Consider the following 13,471-nt stretch of genomic DNA (forward strand, 5'->3'; position numbering starts at 1 on the left):
GAGGTTTGAATGGCTATTGATGAAGAATCCTCTAAACAGAAAGTTTCCAAAAACTTCCACTAGATGTTAATTTGCAACTATAGTGTGTATCTGTCATCATTTCCTGAGATCATGAGGGCTGCCAACACTCCTTGTGGAAAGCTCTGCGAAGCCATTGTATTCAGGGTTTTTCTGTATTTTATTTCCCCCCCTTTTTTGGTCACTTAAAATATCTGTGAAAATAGAATCCATATAGTCTGAGCAATTGATTTATAAACACTGGAATAAGTATTCTTTTTAATTTTAAATAAGACAGTAAAATATAGTCCCTTGTTAAGTGGGTAAGTCTATATCTGAGAGACAAACATCTGTGTGTTTTCTATGCTACACAGTGGCAAGAAGTGTACAGCTCTGGGGCCTATTATACTGTCTGACTTATTTTCACTTGAGACTCTTTCATGGTGCCAAAAGACTCTTTACAAAAGCCTGACTTCGCTGCTGTGTGCATATTGTGGTGCTGGCAGCAAGACACACAGTTGTCAGTGCCTGCAGGGTACCAAAACATTCAAGCACATGTAGAAGGGACGATAGAAGAGCAAAACCTGTGACCGCGTTATTACTGAGTCACATCTCCCACAGTGTGACATTGTTTCTTTCTTTTTAAAAAAATTTTGTTTTAGGCCAAAATAGACTAAAGAAGTAAAGAACCTTCATTTCTATTCCTACTTCCTGCAACCCCCACCCCTCGCTAGGCATCCTACATAATGGTGTCTAAGGTGTCCTTTGTGTTCTTATGTATTAAGCATTAAAATATTCTGTATCTAGCAGTGCCTAGCAGTTCATATTATGTGAAGGGAATACGGGTAATATGGTACCAAGGACCACCTGTACTAAGTAAGATTTGGTGAAACTAATGTTAAGAGAAAAGAATAGATTGAGTGAAATATGCTGGGGGTATTCAGGGCTTCTCTAAAGCCAAGGCTGTGTATGTTGAACATTTTGAGCTAGCTAGTTACTTTTTAAATCTGGAATCAAAAAGCTACAAATCACCTTGACTTAGAGACTTCCAGGGAGAATACCAACTTAACCTAGCTCCTATAAGGCAAGTGAACATGTTCTGATTTAGGAATGACCACCCCTGGAAATAGAATCATCATTAGACTTTTCCCAGAAAGGTATCACAAATAACATACTGTGTAAAATAAATAAATAAATAAATAAATAAATAAATAAATAAATAAATAAATAAATAAATAAATAAATAAATAAATAAATAAATAAAATACTACCTGTAGTGATTGTTATATTGCTTTCTTGTTAATACCTACAATATTGAAGAGAAAATAATTGAAGGAAATGGTTGTTCTTTCATCTCTTACCTTTATACTGTAGAAATGAAGTAAGAAACAGGCTTCTGTTGGGTTTTGCCATTTAAGAATTCTGGAAATGGGGTTAGCTTTAAGAGATCCCTGACAGAGACCCTGTTAGCTACTGCTCTTTAGAAGTTAGTAAGAGTTCAAGTCTTCAGGCCAGCCACTGCTGCTACCTCAGCCACCTGGGTGGCAGTGGACACCCCAGTTAGCAGCCTTGAACTACTACTTATTTGAGTAGCGGTTGCTAGGCTTGTATCTTCTCTCCACCCCCAGGAGGGGCAGGAGGAGCTATCACTGATAATTGGAAGTGGACTTAAGGAAAACAAGAAAATTGGCTACATTTTTTTATCTTCAGTGTTCTAGCTCTTCATTATTCAGTATTGGAAGAACAGGGTGACACTTGGTCTGTTAATCTTCATAATGATCCTCACACTTGGCATTCGGATGATAATGGGCATAAACATGTAGAGAGGTGGATGAACTTCAGTGCAGATGCTAGCCAACATAAATATGAGAACACAGATAGTGTTAGAAAATTATATCAGAAGATTAAAATTCTTTTCTGGCTAATGGCAAGGACCTTAGCATCTAAAGAAAAATACCAAATGTGTCAAAGCTACAGAGGTCCAGCATTGTAATAAAGTGTTGTAAAGCCTTCCATATGGTGTGGTTAGAAACCACTGAAGATGTCCCAACTCTGCTGGAAACAGTTAAATCCTTTCAGTTCATGACCGTTATTTAGAAGATGCTGATTGCTTCGTGGAAGCAGATAATGATACATAGGTCCCACTAGACAACTTGAGATGGCTTCTTTCAAACTGTGATCCTGAAGAACCGATTTACTTCAGGAGAAGATACACACTAAACAAAGAAGCTTTGAAGAGATTTGGTACTGAACACTCTTGGTGCTGGGTTTATAAGTATTAGTCTTCTGCAGAGGATCCTGATTACTGTTCATCTTGCATTTTTTTGTGTTATTTTTATTCATAGAGTTACTTAGATTATCAGCTGCCTTGAGAAATCAGTAAGACAAGTAAGTGAAGTAATGAAGAATTAAGATCCAAAGATAAAAATATCTAACATTGAACTGAAGAACTGCTTCTGCGATATACAGCATTGTAATCCCACTGACAGATTCTTTGTATGTGAACATTCCAATTTAAAAATTTTTCATATGAATGGCTACAGACTAAAGCTTTAACCTGAACTTAAGTCTGTTAAAATGAATTGATATGGTAAATAAATGAAGAATTTAAATTTTTGAATAGTAGTGAGGCAGAGCAACTAAAGGATATCATTTCCTGTTCCTGACAGCTTGTATTGATGTCTCTGAATAAATAAAACATCGAACCTTCCTAGAACGGCACTGCATTGTTAGTACACGCATATGATACTAAGCTGATCTTCTTTAAAGAAAAATTTAGAAGGAAACATTGTTGGTCATTATCGTTTTTAACTCAAGACAAGAGTTTGTATCCACAGTTTAACAAATGAACCAAACTTTCCCCTCACATACACAAAATATTGTTTTGTCTAATAGACGTTTTGCAGTGACTATTTATAATAAACAGTATCTTTTCCAGAAAAAAACAGACTTAGAAATGATATTTACTTAAGGTACATTAATAAAAGCACATTTTGAACTTAGCATGAACCTTGACTACATGTCGTTTTTCTTACGTTGAACATAATTGTCAATGGTACTAATTTAATTTGCATTTTTGTTTTGTAGTCTCTGGTTTTCAGCAGCCACTGTAAAGCAGTGAGTGGCTACTCAGACCAGGTCATCCATCAGCGGAGATCAGCTACCTCCTCGCTTCGTTGCTGCCTGCTCACTGAGCTGCCATCTTTTTTGTGTGTGGCCAGTCCACGAGTAAGTGCCACAGGAGGAAAGAGATAAAATAGGTGGTATTTGAAGAAATAAACCGGTTTTCAAGAGATCCATTTCTTAAACAGAACTGTTTTAAGCTATTTGGACTTGGAGAAACATATAAATGCTCAGTACTTCGGAAGAGCATCCATGCTCCTGGCTTTCCCAGGACTGCACTCCTCACTTTGAATTGTGTTGGTTTGAGAATAGTTGTATGGTAGTTAGCAGTGGCTTCTTTCCCTCCTATGTAGTTCCTCTCATTTAGTCTGGGGCGCTAAACTACCATGGGAGCAAGCCATCTGTCAGGTAGATTATCACCCAAAAGCAGGGACAGGGACAGTGGGATATTTGAAAAGGTGAGGGAGCCATTTGTCACCTGCATTGAGGTTTTCGAGGGTTTTTCAGAGGAGGGGGCCAGTTTGGGAGGGAGATTTGATCTGGCCTTATCGCCTCAGTACAGTCTCCAGATAACAAAAGGAAACATAACACTCCAGCATCAAGAAATTTCTTAGCTGGTGTTCTCGCTTTTCTCAGCAGCCCTACCTGGACTGTCGTTCATAAGTATGTTCCCTCTGAAAGATGTCTTTTGCGCCTTATCTGCCATTCAGCAGTTGTAGCCTTACTTGCAGATTGGAAATAGTTTCTGTTGTGTTTTTCAACTTTGAACAGCTGTTAGATCCTTCCTAATACCCTGTTTATCATAACAGGGCACTCTGGTTGGTGATTGCTGACAGCATCACTGCAAAGGCTCCCCCAGCACCCCACAGCTTTTTACTTCATACATCTTCCGCTCTTTACTGTCTTTGCTGATCAGAGCCAGACAGTAGCTCTCTTACAACCATGAAGAAGTACATGAAAGGAGAGAGGCAGAGTAAAGATGTGGCCAGACTGTGGTTAGAGCAAACGTGAGTTTCTGTCTTCTCAGCTTGTTTTCTTTTGCTCTAAGGGACAACTTTCAGTTGGCCCGAAGACTAAGAGGCTGACTTTCCTTACCCTCTGTGTTTTTATCTTGTTTCCTCCGCTCATCCTAGCAAGTCTGTTGTTTTCAAAGTTCCAGTCAAAGAAGATGGAAATTTAAAAATCTTCCTTAGTGATATTTCTCTACCATTATTTATGTCAGCCTGCATCTTTATTAAGTTGGTAGAGGGTCCAAAGAAAGATGACAGATGGAAATGAGGTGATAGTACTGAGTCCCACTGATTACCTACCTGCATAAATTTTCCTGGTCCTGTGCTACACAAACTTGATTCCCTTGCCACTGTTAGCTTTGTTTCATTTTTATTGATTATCCAGAAAGTATTTGGGTTTTGTGTATGTCCGGTTCTTCCAAAGCATTCTTGGTCTTTGAAATTTAAGTTGATGCAGGGAAAAGCAGTTTTTCTAGGAATTATCTAAAACCAAGTGCTTCCATAGAAAGCAGGCTTTCTTCAGGCTTCATAATTGTGTGGTTTGTTTCCTCCTTTCTCTCCTAATCTGTTGTGTATAATGAGAGGCCTATAAGAGGAAGTTTAGATTTCTGAGAAAGGGATGTCAAGACATTTTTTACTTCTCATATTCTTGGTGTTTTATAGAGCCAATAAAAAGTGAGCTGCCCTAGGCTGTAATTGCATTTAAGGACATAAAAAATCTTCACTTGTACCATTCAGAGCTCTGTAGCCAACCGCTCTGAAGAATAACCCCTCTCCTGACATTCTTACACATGCAGACCCCCACTGTACTACTTAAGTATTGTTTTCTGAGGAGCCTGAAGTCTAAACCGTCATGCCTTGTACTGATGTTTCCCTCAAAGACAATAGTAGCTTAAAGAAGGCTATAGTAGCATAAAGGTGTGGTGGCAGGCAGGAAGCAGGAGAAAGCTTTTCTCATCTGGCTCAGGGGCCAGTACCCTTTCCTGCTCGGCCCCTCTCCCCAGGTTTATTTGTAGAGCTTCTTCATGTAGCATACGCTAAACCTGAAATGGGAGTAATTACACCACAGTTGTGAGGACGGGAGGAAGAGGTTTAAACATGTCTGAATATTTTATACACACATACACAAGCTCTTAACCTTTCAGATCTGGCCTGGGTTGTGAATAAGGTAACATTTCATGAGATGCTGCAGTTATCTTATATTGATTTCCAGCGCATCTCTGATGGGGGAGAAACTGATTTCCTTTGAAGCCTCAGCCCCAGCCTTGAGTTAAGACTAATTTCCGTGGCATATGCTATGAAAACTTTAGGGTCATTTCAGAAAGAACTGTGCCACTAAGGAAGGAATTATCACTAGCTGAGGAAATCATTCTGTAGGGTTAATAAACTAAAACCCTGGGAATTCATCATACCAGAAAACTGAAGCGCTTGGAGCGGTCACGCTTCCTAGAGCTAGAGCAGGAATGTACGTGCCCTCAGGAAGGACGCGCTGAATGCTTGAGGAGGCAGCCCCTGAAGATGCTATAGTTTAGGAAGTTAATGAAGCAAGAAACGGGGTTAGCTCATGGGACTACAGGGAGTATACATTTCCATTTGTGGAGATGTGGGGTGGGGAGAATGGTATGTCATGCTTCACCTACCCCTGCTTCTGAGCAATCAGGAAGGCTACTTGGAATTACCAGAATGGGTGGAGGCTGTTTAGGATAGAGCTGACTTGGAAAGCATGATTTAAGTAGAAATGGACTTGTTTGCCTCTTTTTAGACCTCATGAGTTCACTGCTTACGTACTTAAAAGAGGACAGTGACATTCTATGATTCCACATATATCTTGATCCAGGGCTCCTACCAAAGAAGCTTATCAAAACATTAAAAAATACTTCACTAAGGACTGCCTTGCAAACCTCCTAGTTTTTAATCCTGAGCTTGGAAGGCTGTCAGCAAAATGAAATTGGAAAATAGGTGAAAGTTTGTAACTGGAAAAAGTTTTGTTTTTAAAATGTAAGAGTGCCTAGAAATGAGTCCCAGACAGGAAAAACATTCTTTCCTATGTCACTGTTCTCCCCCTATTCCTTCATGATTTTCTATCTTTTGCTTTTTCATCTTCAGAATATGGGCCCAAAGTTCTTATATATAATTCCATTATAGGTTCTGCTTTTCTACAAAATAAAGAAAAACATTAAAGCAATTATCTTTGAGTATAAAATTGGTCAGTATGAATCTCTCATTAGAAAAGACTAAGTGTGCTTACTCATCCAAGAGTGTACGTGCTGTTGAGCTATATAGAACTGGTCATACTTCTGTAGCCCAGGTCACTGCTTCTCAAACCATTTTTATGGAAGTATAGCCACTATTGATTGTCAGGCTCTGGAATTCATACCCTAGATGGTGGATGTCGTCTCTGGTCCAGTATCTGCTGGGCTACTGCCAGGGCAAGTCATGGCAGAAACCTAGTTTTTAATCACCTTTGTGTTTCAGTCTTCACTTGCCTATGCTCAACTTTCAGTGGGAAAAATGGGTAACTTCGAAGCAAGAGAACAGACTCCTTTTGGAGTGGGTAAAGGTGATAAAGAGATTACCAAAACCTATTTCTAGTACTATCTGAGTAAACTGATTTACATGTGAGCCTACCTGGGTTTTAGAGGTCCAGGGGCCCAGGTTGCTATGACGCACTCTAGTTTCCCATCTGGACCATAGGTGGCACTGCTCCCTAGCAAACGCAATTTAAACTCAGCCTGCAAGCCAGAGTAGTGTATTCTGTGGTTATTGGTAAATGATGCTTTCTCTGGTTTCAGTATCCTTGTTTGCAGCAGAGGCACTTGCAGCCCATAATCAGCTTGCTGACTGTTCATGTACCCAAGGGCAGTATTCCTCAAGGCTTGGCTTGAGATGCTGGGGTGCTTGTTAAAAACCTAGAACTGTTGACTCCTCCCTTAGATGTGGATCAAAATCTACACATTAGATAAGCTCCCAAGGAGGTTATTATGCCTACAAACACTTGACAGACATTGCCCTAAAGACTGATGGGCATGGAAATAGAAAAGTTAATAGCAAGATAGATTTTCCTAAATGTCTGACTTCTAAGAAATGATAGAAACAATAGAACTACCTAAGTACAGCCAATACGTTAATGTTCTGATCTTTCCCATACCTCTGCCCTAGCTCCTTATACCCACTTTCTCCCTGTTTCTTGGTCTGGCTCCAAGTTTCTTCTGAGCAATTTACCGCTTATAATGGGACTTTACAATTTTAATCCACTTTGACTTACAGGTAATCACAGCCTCCAAATTTTAACAAAAGGTAACGTCAGGCTCCTTATCAGATGATTTCACCGCCATTTGAATACATAACTGCTTATTTGAATGGGAATAAACCCAGGTTGTTAAAGAAGGATAAAAGCCTATGTTTCTAAATTGCCAGGAGCCTTCTGTTCCATTGAAGAGCAGCATTTGAGTGTTGTTGCACCTTGTGATGAGATAAGAATTTGTGCAAAGCCTCTGCCCTAGCCAAGAAGTGAATCCACTACTGTCTGGCAATTGCTTGCTCCACTCCCTACGCATACTGCTCCCCACAGCTTACGATCTGAAAGAAAGATTCTCTTATCTTCCATCAGTCAGCAACCTGGTCAGGGAAGAGGAAAAAGAAGTGTTGATAAACTTGGGAGCTTTGCCATCGAGCATTAAAGAAGAGCTTCAGATGCACCAGGTGGATACTGTTAGTTCTTTAATGATGGCTATCTCTAGCTCCCTTTTTGGCCTCACCATCCTTTGTTTGGCTAATAGAACTTTACCAAAAGCACTATCTGGCTATGAAGGGAGGTAGCAAAATGAACAGATATTTATACATTTGTGATAGAATTATTCCTGACCTGGTATTCCAGTTTATCTGCAAACTCCAGCACTCATTGGATCTTTAATTTGTTGCAGGTTCATGTTATGGAGGTTGGCCTTTTACTTGGGGAAGCTCATTAAGTCAGTTATTAAGGATGGCTTAGTTTGTCAGAGCAGAGAAGTTAAAAATCACTAGCCTAAGAATTATCCAGATTAGTCTGATTTCAGAGTTGAAGTTCCCAAAAGGCTTAGTGGATGTGGAAAAATGTGAAAGAGCCATCTGATGTGAATCTCCCTGCAGGTCACCGCGGTGCCATTGGATTCTTACTGCAATGACCGAAGTGCAGAATATGAGCGGCGAGTGCTGAAGGAAGGAGGGAGTCTGGCAGCCAAGCAGTGTTTGTTGAATGGGGCCCCTGAACTGGCGGCAGACTGGCTAAATCGAAGGTCCCAGTTCTTCCCAGAGCCAGCAGGAGGACTGTGGAGCATTAGGCCTCAGAATGGCTGGTCTTTCATCAGGATTCCAGGTGAGTCCTCCTTTCTCTTGGCATATGTTCCCAGCTTTGGCAAGAGAAGAACCAGGGAAATACTCTGGTGGTTTCAGATATTTGGAATTCAGAGTTCTTGGGATTTCTATTTCCTCTTTTGCCCTTAGCGACTTATAGGTAAGAATACTTAAGTAATTTGTGACTGGAGTGGAGATAAATTTTTTTAGATTTCTGCCTAAATACTCTCTTTCGACAAGCTTACAGCTAAAAAAAGGAATACCACTCTTTGGAGGGGAGGGGGGCCATAAAAATAAACTTGGTAGGAAAGTCTCCAGGTCGAGTGAGTACAGTTGTCTTGTGCCATTGCCAGTGGAATGAATGAGAATGTCGTCACTCACAGAAAGCCTAGTTTAAGTAGCGTAAACAGTGTCCTGCACGAAGCACTAGAGATCTGAATGATAATCAGAAGAAAAACAGTATTTAGTGCCAAAATGCTAGCGGATTCCCAGACCTTCTAGGGTCAAGGTCGAGGGTTGAAAGGAAACTAGGTTTTCTTCTTTGCTTTAGTGAGACTACTTTTAAGGAAACCAAATGCAGGATTCATAGGCTCATGTTCTTTGCTTACACCTGCTGACAAACTGGAGTGGCAGCTTAGAGCTACCGTGTTCGTTTCAGTTGTCCAAATTTCTCTGATACTTTGATTGTATTCATCTTATTGGCATGTAATGGAAGTAAACTAGAGTTAAGCATTCAAAAGAGAGGCTCTGCTATTTCTAAGAGATAAGTGGGTTTAGGGTTTAAGGCCTGGCTTTTCCATTTAATATTCACTTTGTCAAATGTTGAGAGACTTTGAGTCTACTTGTTAGTAGCTTTGGGAGTGCTCTGAACTGGAAAACACCATTTCGGGTGTATGAGAACTATATGTATATGGCCTTAGCTGACTTAGAGCACATGAAAGCAGCGGGCGAAGGTATATTGTTGGAAGATGAGAGGAAAGCCCAGGTGTAAAGCAGGCCTGAGTAGCAGTGGGAATAGAGGAGTAGAAGCCAGCAGGTATGGAGACCACAGAGTCCCAGGCAGATGAGCACAAGTTTCTTTATCCCTTCTGCATACTGACTCCTAAATTCCCAGTACAGGAGGAGAAGGCTTATTGCTGGCGCTGTGGGAATCTCTTGTGGCTTTTCCTGTTCTTTGAAAGAAAAATGGACCTTGTTTAAATAGCAGGAAGTGTCTGAGTTCTTTTCGCATCGATAAAAAGCACCAGCCTCACTGGCTGTTTACTGTGAGAACCAACCAGCTCCTCACTGACCCCATTGTGCTCGGTAGACTGGCTAGGCAGGGCAGTAGAGGGTGGAAGGGTCACTGGAACCTGTATTTTATCTCTCTTTCCTCTATACTTTTATGTTTTCTGTTTCCCTGGGAAGAGTTGGTTCTGTTACATTCCTTGAGAGACTGAGCAAAATCTCCTGAATTTCACACCTTGAATGTGTCTCTGTTTCACCAGGAGAAAGAAGTATGTAGAATCTCTTTAAAAGTCTCCTCTCCTTGGAAAAAGGAGATACTATTTAATCTGTTACCCTAATTTTACTGCCATGGGATGCATTCGTTTTGTCTGTGAGCAGGATCTTAAACTGTGGTCAGTAAGAACTTGTGTCTAAGTGAAAATACTGTAAGATTGTACTGTAGGATTGTAGGGAAGATTGCAAGAAAGTAGGATAGATCTGTTCTTTTCAGCATTTTTTAAGCTTCTGTTTTAAAGAAGCAGCTGGGCACAGGTTTGACTTAGCAGAATCAGCCTAATTCCTAGGGAATTGTGCTCTTCTTGGCTCTATGCCCTTCTTAGCAACAGGTGGTGCTCTTGTTCAGAGCAACTGTGGTAGCTTCTGAAAATTGGGTAATGGATGCCAGGCCCAGAACACATCAGTGTGTGCAGTGAAAGAAACCTATTTTTTCTCCTTAAGAGTTTTAAGGCTGTTACCGAAGTCTCTTCCTTCTTGGGCCTCTTCCTTCAGGGAAGTCCAAAGAAATCCAGTTCATTCACTTCCACCTTCCCTACCTACACTATAACAAGCTAACAACAGACATGATTCCTTGCTTCTTTTAGGCGAATTCAGAGCTGCGTTCTTCTAAGTGTGTATACATCTTCATTTCTGAGTTTTCCTAATCCTAGCATCAGTTTGTTCTGGTTAGCAAAATAAAGTAGATATGGGAAGCAGGATTGTGTGAAAACCATTAAATCATGATTTTGAGATGAATAGAAGCCTCTTAAAATTCAGACACAAGACAGATTTGTATATGCTTAAATATTTGTGTTGAGGGAGTATATGCGATTGGAGAGAGTAGATAGGCAAGCTGCAGAAATCTGATGAGCTTAGCTTGCCCACTCTCACTCAGTGACTGAGAAATATGTGGGTTTCTTTTTTTCACTTTCCTGTGCTTTTAATGAGGGGAAAAAAAAAGAACTTTATTGTCTAAAGCTGATTGGTAGCTCTGTGGGGAATGTTTAGGAGCTATCAAAATTGAGGGTCACCAGGGACCCCAATTAAAGTTGAAGGGTAATTGTAACAAGAAGAAACCCTTGAAGTTGTTATGAAAGCACTGCTGCCTATGAGACCGGGAACTTATACAGACCTCCTTGTCTGGTGCCAGCATGAGGGCTTAGCAATCGGTTCTGTCCCAGCTGCAGTCATTTGATTGTGTTGGTAAGGAGACCAACAAAAAGGAGAGCATTTCAATAATCTAAACAGGACCAAACAAAGAGACTGAACAAAGGTGTGTGCCACAGCATCAGGGAGGGGGTGGTGGAGGGAGAAATGTGACCTGGCAATGTTCCGAAGGTGGGAAAAGGCAGGCTGCAGTGCAGAGAAGTAAACATCCAGGACCTGTGGCTTTGTAGCAAAAACAGAGTGGCTGATGATTTGTTGTGGTGCTGTCAGCACATCCTTTCTTGTTTGGTGTGTACAATTAATTGTGTACTTGGCAGATAGTGGTGAGAACAGAGAAATGACCGTTGAAAACTCTTGGATTGCTCTCAACAGTCAGCCTCTGCAATTCAGAGGGGAAATAATGGGTTCAAACCCAGAAACTAAGGGTAGACAGTGTGTTTTTCTCAACAGTTTTCTCTTTTTCACTTTCAGTGGTTAGTTGTCTATGTGATATCACTAGCCTTTCTGTCTCCCTTTTTGTGTCCTACAGCGACTTCCAAATACACTCTTACATCTCTCAGGTCCTTAAGCTTCATCTCTTCCCCTTTTAATAGCAGCAATTGTTCAGGGCATGTTTATGGACTGGTCTGCAAACAGGAAACTCTCCTTCCTGAAATGTGATGGGAGTTGAATGATACTGAATGGATAAGATGAAAAATTGTGAGTTAAGTGTTCTTTAAAGATCTCTGCCTGAAATGCTTTTTTTTTTTTTTAAGTGGGAAGAGGAAGGAGAAAGCACAAGTTAGTGAGTGAAAGCAGCTTCCATTTCACAGAAACCCAAAGTCTTTCTGAAAAGCTGAATAAGCCCTAGTGTCTTTATTGAATTACAGCCTAGGATAATGACATTTACCAGCCAACATATTTGAAATCATCCAAGAGAAGGAGTTTTGATTTTGTTTTGTTTTTTTAAAAAGTGCATTTCTTGGTGGTTACGTGTCTTCAGGGGCAGACAAGAGCAGCCCTTGTTTCTCTGTGTTCGCATGCCTTCAAGAGGTAAACCATTTAGCCATAGAACTGGCAGAAACGTATCTAGAGATAGGATGAACAAAGAAAAAACAGGTTTCTCAGGTCACTTAAAGCAGGTATGACATGGGCATTACTCTTAGATGTCCACGTGTACCTGCTGTCTCTTGAATAAAGGATGTGGAGCTGGGAAGTTTTCAGATGCCTTAGCAGCAGATGTCTGATTGGGAACTGTCAGCTGGGAGGGGACCTACACTTCACTCTTTAAGGATATTTCTTCCCAGAGCACTACTGGATATGATTTAACAGTGCCTTGCATTCTTCTCTACTTGTCCGCTCTCACAATGACAAGCATCCTGGTTGTAGTAATATTGGCTGCATACAGCTTTGCAGTGAGTGATTTTGCTGCTTCAGTTAAATAGTTTCCCGCTTCCCCCCATTTCTTCTCCCTAGGCAAGGAGAGCCTCATCACTGACAGTGGAAAGCTGTATGCCCTTGATGTCCTGCTGACTCGGCTCAAGTCTCAAGGACATAGGGTCCTTATCTACTCTCAGATGACCAGGATGATAGACCTGCTGGAGGTAGGAGAAAGAACCTTGGGGACCTAGAACACTTTGATATTTAACTTGTGGAATCAGACATGCATGACTAATGTCCGTCCTGCCTGTTGGGAACTTAAAACTTATCTTTGTGATTTTACTGTCTAGAAAGGGAGGAGAAATAACTCCTGGCAGATGTGGGAGTGTGCAAAGGACTTCTGATTCTTACCTTATGTCAATGAAATAGAACCCCTCCTCCTCCCTTCCCTTACTAGGGAAGAAATTCCCTGCTTTTAAAGTAGATTGAAACCTAGGAATTTCTTAAACAATCCTCCTAAATCCTGTATAGAAAAGAAGATTTAGGATTAGTTCTCTATGTAAAAAAACAGCAGTGTTCAACCTGAACTAATGTAGTAGTTCTCCACCTGACTACATTTTGCAGTCTTCTGGGGGAGCTTTAACAAATAATAATGTCTGCTCCCATCCTCAAGAGATTCTTACATAATAAGTTTCGAATGAGACCCAGGCATCAGGATAGTCAAAAGCTCCCAACATGCAACCAAAGTTGACAACCATTAGGTTATGGTGAGCAATACAGCTGTGTCTTACTGTGCAAGTCAGGTTTTGTTTCTTTCGGTACTCCTGTGTTGACATTCTCTCAGCTTTCTTGTCGAAGTAATGGCTTATTTGAGGGAGAGAAAATCATGAACATAGAAACAGGAGTGAAAGTGAAGACAAATAATAACAAACCACTAGAGTAAGTCTTTAGTTTAAGAAAGTTGGAAAGCCACCTGTCAAGAGGTGAAAGCACCTGGATAT

The 13,471-nt window shown here is 40.7% G+C and overlaps 1 protein-coding gene across 2 annotated transcripts in view; it reads left to right on the forward strand.

Moving 5' to 3' along the window:
* INO80 (INO80 complex ATPase subunit) overlaps positions 1-13,471 on the forward strand; it is a 112,846-nt gene that overhangs the window by 69,447 nt on the left and 29,928 nt on the right. For both annotated transcript variants that reach the window (XM_031453288.2, XM_064485723.1), the window contains exons 25-27: positions 3,085-3,225; positions 8,259-8,484; positions 12,567-12,694. In XM_031453288.2, the coding sequence (XP_031309148.1) occupies positions 3,085-3,225; positions 8,259-8,484; positions 12,567-12,694 (495 nt within the window). The remainder of the gene's footprint in view (positions 1-3,084; positions 3,226-8,258; positions 8,485-12,566; positions 12,695-13,471) is intronic.

This window comes from Camelus dromedarius, chromosome 5 (genome assembly GCF_036321535.1).
Source record: "Camelus dromedarius isolate mCamDro1 chromosome 5, mCamDro1.pat, whole genome shotgun sequence".
In the NCBI taxonomy this organism is placed as follows: domain Eukaryota; kingdom Metazoa; phylum Chordata; class Mammalia; order Artiodactyla; family Camelidae; genus Camelus; species Camelus dromedarius.